Genomic DNA, 16717 nt, shown 5'->3' with positions numbered 1-16717 from the left:
AGTAACAATAAACTAAAAGGATACAGTGGCTCAAACAGTAGAATGCCTGCCTAGCAAATACAACACCCTGAGTTCAAACCTGAAGTCCCACCAAAAGTAAAAAAAAATTTCAATTCTCTACTCAATATATTTTAAAGAGTAAGAAGGTTCATTATATCTATCATCATAAAGACAGTGGGATCTATATTCCTTTCCATGCTTTATTTTTTCTATAGCATGTATGTGGTATACTATATATTTATAGCTGTTTAATACATATTTATTTTATCTTACATACTATATATTTCACACATTATTTTCTCTCGCTCTTATGCACACACACACACACACACACACACACACACACACACACACACACCTGCTGTTTTATTTATCACTTTATTTCCAGTACCTAGAACAATGCTCAGGACATAAAACATGCTCAGTATTTTACAGGTTAAAAATACTTCATTACATGATGTCATTCAAGTAAACAAACTCCTATTATTATAATCCACCTACACTGAATTTTGATTTAAAATAAAATAAGAACAGTTCTTTCATAAACACATTATGCTGGCAAACAGGTCAAATCCCATATTTGACTCCTAAACAAGAAACCAAAAATGTTGATGTAAAAACTGGTATAAGCCAAAAAAAAAATAAAACTCTAATAAACTTATTTAATGAAATTTTGTTATCTTCTAACATTCCTAGTATTATTCCTGTCATTGTTATTATTAATGGCTGAAGATTTACCTATACCTCCTACATTCATTAATTTTACATTTCTTCAAGCTAGTTTATCAATATCTACAGTCCACTAGATTTTTTCAAAAATTTTCAACCACTCTGGAAAGCAGTATGGAGGTTCCTCAAAAGACTAAACACCAGACCTATGGCCCAACAATCCCACTCCTGGGCATTTATTCAAATGACCACAAATCACGCTGCACTAAAGCCACTAGCACCAACTATGTTCATTGCAGCATTATTTACCATCATAAGATATGGAATCAACCTAGATGCCCCTCAGTGGACAAATGTATCAAGAAAATGTGAAATAAAAATAAATAAATAAAAAGAAAATGTAGTATATGTACACAGTGGAATTCTATTGTTCCTTGAGAAAGAATGGCATTGCCCCATTTAAAAGGAAATAGTGGGCTGGGGATATAGCCTAGTGGCAAGAGTGCCTGCCTCGGATACACGAGGCCCTAGGTTCGATTCCCCAGCACCACATATACAGAAAACGGCCAGAAGCGGCGCTGTGGCTCAAGTGGCAGAGTGCTAGCCTTGAGCGGGAAGAAGCCAGGGACAGTGTTGGCCCTGAGTCCAAGGCCCAGGACTGGCCAAAAAAAAAAAAAAAAGGAAATAGTAAGACTTGGAAAAAATTATATTAAACGAAGTAAGCCAGGCCCAAAGAAACATAGGCTGCATGGTTTCCCTCATTTGTAACAGTTAGAATGTGCCTATAAATCCACAAGTAAACCCAATGGATAGTAAAAGACAAAAAAATTACACTTGGATATGATTAATTAAACAGGAGTCTAAACATTCATACAGTGAGACGAAAGGAGTATATTCTTAGAAGAGGAACACAAGAGTTCAATAGCTATGTGCATCTAATCATATAAAATGATCATATAAAATGACGTCTATCAAAATGAACTCCAAGAAATGGAAACAAGAGGATTCTTATAGTAGTTTGTGGTTCATTTTTTTATGGGGGGGTGGTTTATTCCCCTTTGTCACTGTTTTTTCATTTCTATGCTCTTTCTCTTGTATATAAGTTTATGTGATTTGGGGAGGAAAAGGGGAAGCATAGAAATGGTAGGAGAAAGGGTGAACCAATCTAGCAATGATACTCACTAGACACTATGTTGTATGAACTATACAACTTGGGGGAGGGGGAGGAGGCTGGAAAGGGAAAAGCTGGGAGAAAATGAGGGAGGGGTGACACTGTTTAAAAAGAAATGTACTCATTACCTGAGTTACATAACTATAATCCCTCTGTATATCACCTTTACAATAAAAATTGTTTTAAAGAGAGAGAAAGGAAAAAAGTATGCTACCATGCCTGTTAGGTTTTATCAGTAAAAGACTGAAAAATTAAATTTCTGTTACAAAGGCAAAAGCCTTTAAATGTAAAGCTGCCTTACATTATTCTATTTTCAATTTTTATAATCTGAAACAGGAAATATCTACTACAGGAACAAGATATAGGGAATAAGAATTGTTATGCTAAAGAATTCAGAAAAGGAGGGCTGGGGACATGGCCTAGTGGCAAGAGTGCTTGCCTTATATACAGGAAGCCCTGGGTTCAATTCCCCAGTGCCACATATACAGAAAACGGCCAGAAGTGGCGCTGTGGCTCAAGTGGCAGAGTGCTAGCCTTGAGCAAAAAAGAAGCAAGGGACAGTGCTCAGGCCCTGAGTCCAAGCCCCAGGACTGGCCAGGAAAAAAAAAAAAAAGAATTCAGAAAAGGAAATGTGCAACAATTCTTATAATCCATTTTTCGAATTAAAAGTAAATAGACAAAGTCAGCGAGACTTTCTCTCCAAATTAACCAGCAAAAAGCCAAAATATATACATATATATACATATATACATACACACATATAGTTTAGTATTATACATTTATTGAATGTATTTATATTTAAATATTATATATAATATTAAAGTAATGCATACTATATATAACATATATTAATATATATTAAAGTGAATATAAGTCAGTCACTAATTGATTAAAAAGTACTATCCCTGGGGCTGGGGATATGGCCTAGTGGCAAGAGTGCTTGCCTCGTATACATAAGGCCCTGGGTTCGATTCCCCAGCACCACATATATAGAAAATGGCCAGAGGTGGCGCTGTGGCTCAAGTGGCAGAGTGCTAGCCTTGAGCAAAAAGAAGCCAGGGACAGTGCTCAGGCCCTGAGTCCAAGCCCCAGGACTGGCCAAAAAAAAAAAAAAAAAGTACTATTCCCAAAAAGAAAAATGCTACCCAGAGAGCACAATGTAGTCTATACTTGGGTATAATGACAAATAACAGTCCTGGGTACTTGGGAGGTTGAGGCAGAAGGAGCATTTGTGCCCAGGAGTTTGAGGCCAGCCTGGGCAATAGCACAAAAGCATCTTTTAAAAAAAATAGGCCATAGATGGGTGCTAGTGGCTCATGCCTGTAATCCTACCTACTCAATAAGCTGAGATCTGAGGATCGTGGTTCAAAGCCAGCCTGGGCAGGAAAGTCCATGATACTCATATCTCCAATTTACTACCCAAAAAAACAGAAGTGGTGCTGTGGCTCAAATGGCAGAGCGCTAGCCTTGAGCTTAAGCGCTCAGGGACATCACCCAGGCCCAGAGTTCAAGACCCACAACTAACACCCCACCTCCCCCAAAGAAAGACCACTGTAGATGACTTTCTAAATATTTCACTGTTCATGAAGTTGAAAATCAAAATTTTATATCTAAAAATTACTACCAAAGTAGTTTATTAAAATATTTCTATTAAAACAAAATCACTTACTTAGAAAAGTATTCTGAAATCATCTAGTAACAACCACTCATAGATGAAACAGAAATCTATAGAATAAGCTACTCAAAGTCAAGAGCTTTGAAGATACATCAGGAACTCTACTAAACTCATGATTTTACTATACTATGAGAAAAAGAAAAAAGAACGTTTACATAAGAATATGTGGAAGTACAGAGATAAGGATCAAAGACTCAGCTGCCAAAAGCATAACAGCTGAAAATCTCTAAAAGTTCAGTGTTCTCTCAACTATATCATGCATATTAACATTTTCATAATAATCTAATTACACAGTAAAAGTTAATTTAGTCATATTTCAATTACAATCTTGATTTTTTAAATACAATAACAGTAGTTTAAAACTTTATTATTCCTATTGGATTCCTATGAATTTAAAATGTCAATTATTATAGAATACGTTCAATTTCATGTCTGATTTCTAAGGAACTTAAACTATCTTGAGTAATAAATAAAAAAACTGGACAAAATCCTCTTGAGCTTAAACATACATTACATTTTTAAAGGCTAAATATGCTATTTGTTTGAAAAGTATATACCTTAACATGAAAATGATAATACTAATTATATGTTTTCATCCCATATTCTATTTAAATTATACCAGTTAAGTTTTAAAATACTTCTCTAGAGATGTTTAGAAAATATTTTCACATATTTCCAATTGTCATATATATGTACGTTTAAATGCCTTTATAGAATCTATGATATAAAATTTAAGAAAAAGATTTCCCCCAAATCCCATGGTTTGAATGACTTTCACTATCAACCTAGTTCAAGGTCTTTCAACAATGCTTTAAATGAGAATCTGTTATATGAGATAGGCTGAAGATATAAAAATAAATAGGATATGATTCTTCCCTCAAATCCAAAACAGAATATGATTTAGCATTAAAAGTTTTTACAGTTTTAACAAAAGTACTCTTACAGATAATTCTGCTTCAAGAACTTCTAAAACCAACATATTACTCATTAAATTTTTGTAAGACTTTTCTATTACCAAAATGCTTATTTACCATAACAATGCATATAAATAAATGTGAAAAGGTGAGGGTATTTGCCATTAGCTTACATTTTCTATGACAAATGTCCACTCTTTGTCTTCAAATTCCTCTGCATGAGGATCCTGTAACAAAAGCAAAACGTGAAACTGAAATACACATAATGCAATCAATCTAGTTAATAAAATGCAAATAACCTTGTTTTTTAGTTTTTACTAACTTTTAAAAGGGAAGAGACAAAATAGCTTTCTTGCATGCTTCCATAATTTCTCTAACTTTAAATAATTATATTAAGAAATTCTCAGCAGGGCTCAGTGGCTTACTTCTAAGATTCTACATATTCAAAGTGGTTAGACTAGGAGAATCAAGATTCCAGACCAGGCTGGGTAGGAAAATCTGTACGATTCCATCTCGAGAGAAGAAGCTGGGCATGGTAGTAAATGTCTGTCATCCAGCTCTGATGAAAAGCATTAAGTAGGAAGAGCATTAAGTAGGGTAAAAAGTACGATCCTATCTTAAGATAATTAGTATAATATAAAGATTGAAGGTATGACTCAGTGGGAGAGCTCCAGCCTAGCAAGGACAAGGATCTGAGTTCAAACCCTGTACCACTAAAAAAATAAAATAAAATTCTCTCTTCTACTTTTATCTCCCCATTAAGGAAATGCATGAGAAACTTCAGAAAAGATTAAAATCTTGGATATAACTTTTAAATAGAAGGAGGAGGAGGAAGACACGGAGGAGAAGGGGGAGAGTAAAGAAAAGGAGAAGAGAAGGAGGAGAATTATTATTCATTTACAGGTATTTGTCAAATACATTATTACATAAGAGACTGTAGAGGTAGGTATTCTACAGATTCAAACGTAATTGCTTTTGCTTTCAAAGACACACAATAACTCTATTTAAACTTATTGTACTTATGTAAATACATGGCCAAAGAAAGAAATAGCTTTGCCTGAAGTGTTTTTCAAAAAGCACATTACATTGCAGAAATTAACAGACAAAACTTTCACAAAAGAGAAATCCTCTGGATTACCTTAAATTACATAAGATTTCCACTGATTTGAATAAGTAGGGTCATGTTAAATGTTCATTTAACTTATTCAAGTTCAAATCCATGCACTAAAGATAGGATAAGCTAAGGATATGGAGAGAATTAGAGAATATTTCGATAGAGCAAGCTTTTGGCTCTATATTCTAGTCTAAGATTAAAGAATCACATATGGAAAGGGTCTCAGGTCCCATATGCTTCTCACAGGGAAGCATCTTATTTATAATTGATTCTTCTTTAGTCTATTACTAATTTTCTATTTCTATGGCCACAGTTAAATTTATGCCAAGGCTATTATTTCAAGATAAAAGTGGCTGCAGTGGTCTCTCCATTAGTCTGCTTTCTATTCAATCTCATAAACAGATCAATTTTTCCAAATCACAGTTTTGATGATGTTGACACACCTTGTGATGTTGGTACAACTTAGATTTCCTTAATGCATCATACAAATGATGTGATAAATCCTAAACTCCTTAGTTCTTTATCTGTTGATTTTATACTATAGTAATGTGGTATCTAGCTCATATAGTCTGGGCTATATTTTCTTTCTTTTTTTTTTTACAAATTGTGTTTTGCATATTTAATTGCTAACAAAAGTTTTGGGCTATATTTTCATGAGTAAATTCACTCAGACGAGATAAAACTCTACCAAAAGAATTGCTTTGGTGATGGTGAGCAGGGGATGATAGCACAGGGTAGAATAGAAAACTGTTTCTCTAGCTGGCTTTGTTTGGCCTTTCCATGAGCATTTCAGAACATAAACAGTTGTACTACAGAGACTAAGTAACAAAGTGTGATACTATGCTGAAGAGAGACATCCTACCATGCTCTACTAGCATCCTTTTGTTTTGAGGACAATAAAGCATAGCTCTAGCACACCTAGTATTAAAATAAGAGTAAGGCAAAAATATTTACTGAGCAGTCACTATGTCCCAGTTATTCTGCTAAATGATTTATTCTCAATGTGGCACAGAAAACAGAAACTAAAAGATGTAACTTCTCACAGTACACAACTAAATGTTAAAAGGTATGTTGTGGTATACACTTATAGCTGGTTATTCAGTGGGCAGGGGCAGGATTTCAATTTGAAGGATAGCCCAGAGAAAGCTAGAAAGACCTTATCTCAAAAAACAAAATGAGAGCAAGGGAGGGCATAGATTAATTAAGAGATCAAGTGCAAGACCCTGGGTCCAATCTCAAGAATGCCAAAAAGGTGGGGGGGGGGGCTGTGTTGCACTTTTAGGTCTGTCTGACTAGTTTGCTCACTCAGTTTAATCTTTGTGTCATCAGGATCAAGAAAAGTACCTGACAACATAGCAGGATTCTAAGAATATTTACAAATGGCTTAATCGGCAAATATTTAACAGTAACATACATTTAATTCTTAAAGCCAATGAAATATTAAAAAATATACCCTAAAAAATTACCCCTAAGAGAATTTTCACTAAGGGAGAATTCCAATGGATCTAAGAAACATCTGATAGGGCAAAGTCAAGAAGAAGATGTGAAAGAAGCAGTAATAATGTTCATTCTCAAGGTACTTAAAAATTGCATCTCTACATAATTAAATATTTATACTATTGACCATACAAAAACACTTTTAATGAGAATGGCTTTTTGCTTGAATCAATTAAATGTTCATAATTTACTACAGGCCCTCTATTGTCTGCTTTCTTACTACTGTACTAAAAGAACAAATCAAAATGGCTTAAGAAGCTTTTTTTCCTTCTCAAAATCCAAAAGCATTTAAAAAGTTATACTAGAAACAATTATTTTCAATTAAATTCAGCCTTCCAATAGAAACATGTAAGAAATTAAGTTCTAGTTAGGTCATAGAAAAATTAAACACAGTGACAGCTTTCTTCAAAAGCACTGCTCTGAGTTTACCTCTATGAATGCTCCAATGAAGACAAAAGAACCCAAGCAGCCCTTTGCAAACTTCAAGATTAAGCAAACTTTGAGAGTTAGTGAAGGGAAGAAGGAAATATAAAGAATGATCTCAGTTGAAAAACTGCTAAAAATTTGGGATCCAAGAAATAAGGATGAAATAACGAAGTTGTTTCATTTTGTCCTGTGTTACTTTTCTAGTAAAATCCTGGGGCAATGAGGGAATCGAGATAAAAAGCATCAGTAGAAAATTCTCATGTAAATACTGAAAATAATCTCAATGTTTCCCCAAAAGTATAATAGAGTAAAATGTTTATTATCACAAACTAGAAAGTGTTTGTTGTTTTCCTACATTCTAACACTCAAAGATATAAATGTTCAATGATAAAGGTATCTTGAACATTCTCATCTGTACTCAGAAACTCTACACTTTTAATCCCGCAAGTAGCACACTTCAACAGTCATTTCCAATCTGAATGACTGAGGCCATGCATAGCCTTTCCCCAAACACATGGCTATCAGCTGTGTTTCAGCTCCATTGGAATCCTTTGTTCTCTTTTCATCTTTTCCTTTGAAAGTGATGTAACTATAACCATTCATTTGTTCTACCAGTATCAACAAAACACTAAGTCAAAATACTCAAGAGATTATACTTAAAAGTCTTCCTTCGAGCATCTCAGAGATCTTGCGATTGTAGTTGACATTTCTAAGTTGTTGTTATGAAGTAGACAATGCAGAGGAAAGAACATGGCAAATCCAGGGCATTTGAGTGAGTTACCATCCTTTCTAGTCTTGGTTTTCTTACCTATAAAATAGGAATAACTACACAACCTTAGGGCTTCTATGAGAACTAAATGAACTGAATGTAGAGACTGAAATTACTGCTCTAACTATGAAGCTTCTGTATCATTCCAATAGGAATGGAAAAGAGGGGTAGGACAACTGGTAGACAAGAATATACTGTCTCCTCCATTATTTCTCCCAAAGCAAAAAAGAGAGAATGAGGGGAGGGGGGTAGCATAACCAACCTACAATGTCAATTATACAATATATTATACAATATACAATTATACAATAAAAAACTAACAAATATACATACTGTTTTAAGAATCTTAGATAAGAGTATCTATGAAACATAGAACATTTAAAAATAGTATTCCATCTACATGCTACTACATTAGCATTTATCACACTATTTTGTTCTTTTGCTCTCTGCAATACTTCCTGAATAAATGTATGTGTTATGGTTTGAATATAAAATATGCCCCCACAGGCTGATGTGTTGAAGGTTTGTTCCCTAGCTGGTGTTGGTATTTTGGGAGGTGGTATTTTAGGAATTCCCTGCCTCCTAAAGTTTCAGCCATCTGGGGGAAGGAGGTTACTAGGTGTGTGACTCAGAAGGACATAACTTGTCCAGGGGTTCTCCCTTTGTCTGGCTCTTAGCTGTGCTCCAGCATTCCCTGTCTACCACAATAGGCTACCTCACTCCAGGCCCATGATGGAACCAAGCTAGCATGGACTGAAACTTCTGAAACTGTGAGCCAAAATAAATCTTTAAGCCGTTTCTCCCTGGTATTTTCCACAGAGATGGAAAAAACACACACACACACACAAAAACTAACACAAAATGACTTAACACACTGGCTTACAAAATCAAAATCACTTTCCACATGGCAATTTCACACTCTAAGCTATACTTTAATTTTACATTGCTCTACTTAAAATAACTGGTAGACTTTCAAACTTTATCTTAATAAGTTGTATTTAATGTGATGTTCTACTTCCTCTTCTCTACTATAAAAACTAACCTCAATATATTTTGAATCATTAAAAAAAAGAAACACAACATTGTTTTCTAATTCTTCTACCTAAAATGCCAAAATTGAAACGTTATTTCTCTCCCATCCCTATTTTGGGAGCTAGAAGAGTTTGTTAGGAAAATAAATATTCTAGTGCTTTATTATAAAATATGGTAAGACTATTGGATAATATTTCAAAGAATATGTAAGACTTCCAAGAAAAATATCACATATAAAACAAGCAGAAAGGCACAGGAACAGCTGCATTTTAAATTTACAATCAGTATTTTATTTTTAAGTTATAACATTCATGAACATCAAGAACATATTTACCAAATACCAATTTTTAAAATCTTAATTGCATTTAACATAGTAGTTACTGATACTAAGCAAATTATTAAACAAGACTAGCAAAATGAGGGACAGATATAACAATTCTACAAACTTCAGTTTTACACAAGAAACATAGGTTAACATTTTCTGTGCATAGACTACAGATAGAGATATCTCAGTTGATCTTAAATGTTAACAATTTAAAATAATCCTCAGATGATTCAGACTGTAGACCGTAACATAATGTAATTCGTTGCAATTTTATAAATTGCTTTATCCCTAAAAAATAATGCACATTAGGTATCATGTTGAATATGAATGTGTTGAAATTTTATGTCATTTAGAATCACGAATATACAGCAAATTCACAATTTATAAGAAAAAAAATAGTACTGACCTTAAAAAGTGTTACAGTGATTTCAATGTTTTCAGGAACAGGCCAAACAACAACACCACGATATGGATTTTTTATTCCAGGTTGCCAGCTATGAGCCTACCACAATAAAAATGATAACTTAAATTATTAAGTACAAAAAATGCAATGTTAATAATTTACAAAAGTATACTGACCTTAACTATCCATTAAATCTATAGTCTCCCTGAAACAAAAATTAGCCCAATAAAACTTTCTAAGCTCACACCATGACAGTTTTAACACATGAAAGCTATAGATGGCTACAGCTTTACATTGCTATATAATTATCACTAAAGCTAATACAAACCTTTACCCCAACCCACCACCTAACACAACCAACAAAGTATGTGCAAAACTGAGACAATCACATTTTTAAAAGCAACTATTTCTGATTAGAAAACTATTTCTCCATTATGATAAAATTTTAACTATTTTTATGACTAAGGATTTCAGTGTTCATTTTTACTTGCTTTTAGAGAGGCTGTGGTTTTGTTATTGTTGCATTTGACTTTTTTTGCGATAGTCTCGCTATATCAGAAACTTGCAATGGAACTGACCTGGAAACTCAATATGTAGCCCAGGCTGGCCCAAAACTGTGATCTTCCTGCTCTGCCTCACAAGTGCTGAAATTATAGGCATGCATCATCACACCCAGTTAAATTCATTCTTTAAAAGAAAACACATGATGTCCTTGTAGCCCCAGCTATTCGGGAGTTTGATTGAGGGAGGATGATTAGTTATAAGACTCTGTCTCAAACAAACAACAGCAACAACAAAAATAAATAAAGAGGGAGAGAGAAAAAAAAGAGGGAAGACAGGGAAGTGAGATGAAGGAAGAAGAAAAGAAAGGAGGGAGGGATTAATTGTATACTTTGAAATTAATTTCCCCTTATGAACTTCCTCCTATGTATACTAATTGGGCAAATAAAGAATAGCAGTTGTTGTTGTTTTTCCTGGTGATATTTCTGGTATTTCTCAGTTTGGATATTCTTCTCCTGACAAAGAATCTTGATTATCATGATTTCCTAAGGAACCTCCAACCAACCCAAACACTGAGAATTATTACCATAGTTATTCCCTTGTAACATTTTTAGTCAAAACTGAGCTGATAGAAGATGAATGTCAGGCATCGCAACTAAGTCTTCATGTTTAGGTCCTGTAAGACTGTCCATGGATATGCTATGATAACAATAAAAGCTAACACAGAATATTTCCTGTAAGTCAGTCCAAGTTCTAGGAATTTACTCATCCTATAGTACAACGAGCTACTATTCATCCATTCACTCATTGCCAAGCAATGTTCTAGACAAATAATTGTGGAAAGCACTCTGCCTTAATGGAGGATGTACCCAGCACAAGTTGAAAGAGACAAACAAAATAAGTAAAATATGTAATTAAGTATGTTAGGTAGAAATTAAAATGTTATAGAAAAATAGAGAAAGTATGGGAGAAACATAGAATAGTTACGTTCTACATATTATTTTTCAACAAGGTAGTCAGAGAAGGCTTCACTGAGATGCTATTTTAGAATTTTCTAGACAGAAGAAACAGCAATTGTTGCTGATACATTTAGATAGCAAACAAGAGTAATATAGTTGAAGTAGATGAAGAGAAAAATAGTATGAGCTGAGGCCAAGAAAAATAATGATGTGCCCAATCATATAAGGTCCTGGTAAGGCCATTGCAGAGATACTGATTTTAACTTTGCATGAGACAAGAACTCACTGAAAAGTTTTACAGGAATGATAATCTAAGCTATATTTCTACAGGTTAATGTGTTACCACTATAAGAGCTACAATCCAGGGTACAGTTGATGGTGATTTGGCCTGGTATGGTAGAAAAGTGGTACAGAGTGGCAAAATTCTGTCTGTTATTTTACATTTTGTAGGTGGAGTCAACCAAAATTTTTTTTAATGAGAGAAAGTAGCCAAAGCTAACTCTAAAGCTTTTGCCCTAGCAACTATAAGAAATGAACTGTTATGTGCTATAAGAGTGACAGGTTTAAAAATTAGTACAGGTGCTTAGTTTGTACACATTAAGTTTAAGTTGCCAATGTAGATATACAAGTACGGATATTGATAAAGGTATGTGGATATGTATATCTGAAATTATAAATCTGAGTGATTATCAGCAAAGACATGATACTTAAACTTTAAGAATGGATGTAATCCCAAGACAGTGAGAATAAATAGAGAACAAAGAGGTTCAAAGACTGAGGCTTGGAGTGCAACATCAAATAGTGGAAGAAGTGAAGAAGAATCAGCAAAGGTATGTCAGCGATGCAGAAGACATACCAGCTGCATGTGGCATTCTAGAAGTGTGGTAAGAAAAATGTTTTAAAGGAAAGGGAATAACAGCAGAATATCACAAGAGCCCAATAGCTACACCCTTATGAACACATAAGATGATGCTAAGTGAAATGAACTCCATGTTATGGAAACGACTGTTATATCACTGTTGTAATTACTTTCAACATGCGATGTGAAACCTTGGCTTCTATTATTGATGGTCCTCTTGTATCCCCTTCCTGTGGTTGTACTTGCACTATCTCTGTAGTTTATCTGAGTACATTGGAAACCATGTATACTGGTATTAGAACTAGGAAACTGAAAGGGAATACCAAAATTGAGAGAAACAAGGTAAAAAGACAAACGACTACAAAAGCAATACTTCCAAAACTGTTTAGTGTAAATCAACTGAACAACTCATGGGGGAAAAGGGACAGGGGGAGGAGGGAATGAGGGAAGAGGTAACAAATAGTACAAGAAATGTATCCAATGCCTAAAGTATGAAACAGTAACCTCTCTGTACATCAGTTTGACAATAAAATTTAAAAAAAACAAATAAAGGAAAGAGAACAATCATCAGCCATTAATAATCAATTACACAACAGTTTCAATGGAGTAGTAAGAGCACATGCTTGATTAGAATGGATTTATGAAAAGATAAGAAGAAATAATAAAATATACTCAATCACTCTGGGTTGTTTTTGCTAAAAAGAAACAGTTATTGTTAAATGTGCAAAACAGTAACCAAAAAGAATTTTTTTAAGAAGAAAAAATAGCCTGTGGTAAAAGAAAATATCAAGTTGAGAGGGGAAAAACAATAATGTAGAAAAGGATAATTATAGTACTGCATAGTACACAATGAGAACTCAAAAGCATTTTCAATAATAATAATAAAGACTACAAGTTATATATCAGCAAGCAGATTTTATGAATGAGTTAACTGCACAACTGACTTGTCCAAGACAATTATATAGTAACTAGACAAAATGTGGAACATAGGACACAAAAATTAGAAGGAATCAAGATTACAGAAATTTAGGCTTGTGAAAATTAGTTAAAATGCCACCAAGTGGCAAAATATCCAACCTATAGATTATCAATGATTTATTCTCTATTCTCTTTCCATTTGCCTCAATTACAAAACTTCAGGTGAAGGAAAGAGAAGCAGACACCACAAAAGACTTGGTGTACTATACCCAAAAGTAAATAACTAAATTTTGTTAATTAAAAACTTCTGAGATTTCTGTTTCCTTCGTTACATATTTGTTATCCCTAGGATAAAAATTATACAAAATAATCTCATTTTCTAAAATATGTATTTCTGCCCACCTTAACTACCCTTAAGCAAAACTCTAATCTATAAAAGGGATGAAACTGATCTAAACTGATGTTGAAATCCCTTTGTACAACTAAGGATAAAAACTAAAATTTAAAAAATCCCTCCAATCTATTTAAACTATGACCACATTAATCATCGCATACAATGATGTTAAGTAAAGCTATTGCTCTGGTCTCTTCAAAGCTCCCATAATTATGTTTTCATAGCCTCTTCATATAGTAGCAACTTAAGAAGAATATGACTGAAATCTTTCATTAGTCACAACAGAAAAGATAACGTATATGTAAAAGTCTCAATGGAAAAAAATGACCAAAGAAGTTCAGAAGTGAAAATATCCTTTGGAAATCTAATCAATTTTCCTAATAAGGAAAATGAAGCAAGAGTAAATCTGAAGAGCTTATTTGAAGTAATAGTAGTAATCAATAGGAGTACCTCCAATTTCATTATTCAGAGTTCTTTATTCAACGGCATGATTCCCTGATTCACAATACAGTCAAGTTACCTTAAAAAGTTAGTATTTCTGTGTATGACAGCAGGGGTGAAGGTGGAAATCTAACAAGTGGGTAGAGCCAAGAGATAGTAGTTTAAGATAATTTCCTCAAGAACTCTAAAGCCTAATCTAAATTACTTCTTTAAATTTCAGTCTTGGAAAAGTTCAATTAAGTTAGAGCTTTGGTTTTCTGGTATCCTTTCAGACCTGTAAAACTTGGCTCAGTTAAGATACTCTAACAGTACTAATTAGTCAAAGTAAAGTAGCTGAAAATGAGTATAGTTATTATCTAAATATTATATACTAAAGAGAAAATAGAAAGACAAGTAAACTTTACTGGAGAAACCAAGGAAATACAGAGTCCTAAGTTAGAACAACCTAGCTTTTTCAATCTAGATTGAAAAACCTAATACAGGTGATTAAAAAATAGCTCTGATAAACATCCAATTGTTCTAACCAAAGGAAACAGTAAATCAGGTTCTTAATGTATTGATACAAAAAAATGCAAACCACTAGTAAATATCAACACTATACAAAACCTGATCAATTTTCATTCAGAGTAATCAAAAAGACTTCCCTAGAAAAGAACCACAAAAAGAACCACATTTACAGTTATTTACTATTTTACCATAGCTTGAAGAGGTTATTTAATAATCTGGTTATTATACTTAATGTATTTACAATTTGTTCAGCATCCTTAGAAATTAGGATGTGTTATCCACATCCCTTTATATAGTTTTTATACAGACTTTCTGGCAACTCCAGAGGCAGGCCTAGGAAAAATTCAACAAGCCCTGATATGAAGTACTGACTATATAAAATGCCTTGTTTTCTAATTATTTCATGTAATAACTTACTTAAAAGACTGGTTCCTAGTATGAAACAAAATACAAAATAAGCACTAAATTTTTACTTTCAATAGTACCATTTTAAGCATAACAAAACAAAATTTTGTAATGAAAACTGTTTTTGCATTTGGAATTTTCCAATTGCATACAAATTTAAATTTAGAAAATATGATTTTAAAAAGTAAGCTGCTATAATTTTTCAATTCAATTATAGTTGCCATGTTTTATCACATTATTATACTGAAAATAATTTAAGTATATATAAATCAATTGCACCTTTGTAAAGTCTTTGTAAAGTCACATGACTTACGGAGGAGGGAAAGCTACATATGTATTATTGTTTACCTATAGTAATTATTTTTTATAGATAAACACACTATGTACAAGTTGTAATAAGTATCACATATTGTCAGTTTTCCTAAGCTTTTTAAGTAAAGCACACCTATGTTTCTAGAATAAGCACAATAATTCTAAAGCTTAGTATATGTGAGGAATTTGATTCTAGGACGCTTCTTGGATACCAGTGCCCAAACCAGCACATGTTCAAATTCTTTATGCAAAAATAGTCTAGTTTTTGCATATAACCTTTGCATATAACCTAAATACTATGGAACAGGTGTTAATTGTATACTTAGGAAATGAAAAGGGAAATATATATATATGTACATATATATGTCAGTATAGTCAAAATTTTTTTCTCAAATATTTTCAACCAATAATTTGTTGAATCCACAGATATGGATACATAGGGAAAACTGTATGCAGAAAGATCTTGAAATATAAAGAGAATTACAACTGAAAAATGAATTTAACGAGAAGTAATTTCCTTGTGGAACCCAGAAATAACAACAACAACTTTAAAAGGAAGACTGATGGAAAGAGGAAAACAATGAGCAGCAAGAGAGTGATAGGAATTAAAATGACTATATATATATGTGTGTATGTATGAAAGTACCATTAATAAGATCCACTAAACAAGTAAAATAAAGGAAGTTTTTTCAAGTAATAGAAGGGGTGAATTTGATCAAAGTAATTATATACATTGTGGAAAAATGCCACAACAACACTCCTTTGCGTAATTAATATATGATAATTAGAAGATGAGAAAGCTAAATTTCTCCTAGGAAAGTTCTTAGAATAACCCATCTGTAGCCTCATATAATTTGTATTTCATCATTTGGATTCAAACAAAAATGAATACTATATGAGAAGGAATCCAGACCAATCAGAAAAGTTATCTGAATGGCTTCTAAAACTGCAATTAAATAACAAGTTACATTTGACATTAAAAAGAGGTATTATAAGTTGACATACTATTTGAAATATTTCATTATATTTCCTAATTTTCTTATTATCTTTGTTGTTGCTTTTCCAAGTCCTGGGGCTTGAACTATGGGCCTGGGTGCTGTCCAAGTTTCTTTTGCTCAAGGCAAGTGCTCTATTACTTGAGCTAGAGTGCCATTTTCAGCTTTTTATCGAAGATAAGAATCTCAGGAGGGCTGGGAATATGGCTTAGCAGTAGAGTGCTTGCCTTGCATGCGCAAAGCCCTGAGTTCAATTCCTCCTCACCATGTACACAGAAAAAGCTGGAAGTGTTGCTGTGGCTCAAGAGGTAGAGTGCTAGCCTTGAGCAAAAAGAACCCAGAGACAGTGCTCTTGCTCTGAGTCCAAGCCCCAGGACTGGCCAAAAAAAAACAGTCTCGGGAAGTTTCCAGCCCAGGCTGGCCTGAACCAC

At 33.5% G+C, this 16717-nt stretch overlaps 1 protein-coding gene across 5 annotated transcripts in view; it reads right to left on the bottom strand.

Annotated features, from left to right (window-relative positions):
• Ehbp1 (EH domain binding protein 1) overlaps positions 1–16717 on the bottom strand; it is a 270123-nt gene that overhangs the window by 211211 nt on the left and 42195 nt on the right. For all 5 annotated transcript variants that reach the window (XM_048352600.1, XM_048352599.1, XM_048352602.1 and 2 more), the window contains exons 4-5: positions 9999–10094; positions 4603–4656 (exon numbers count right to left, since the gene is read on the bottom strand). In XM_048352600.1, coding sequence (XP_048208557.1) covers positions 4603–4656; positions 9999–10094 — 150 coding nt within the window. The remainder of the gene's footprint in view (positions 1–4602; positions 4657–9998; positions 10095–16717) is intronic.

The sequence above is a fragment of the Perognathus longimembris genome, chromosome 8 (genome assembly GCF_023159225.1).
Source record: "Perognathus longimembris pacificus isolate PPM17 chromosome 8, ASM2315922v1, whole genome shotgun sequence".
Classification (NCBI taxonomy): domain Eukaryota; kingdom Metazoa; phylum Chordata; class Mammalia; order Rodentia; family Heteromyidae; genus Perognathus; species Perognathus longimembris.
This window is presented reverse-complemented; position numbering and strand designations above follow the sequence as displayed.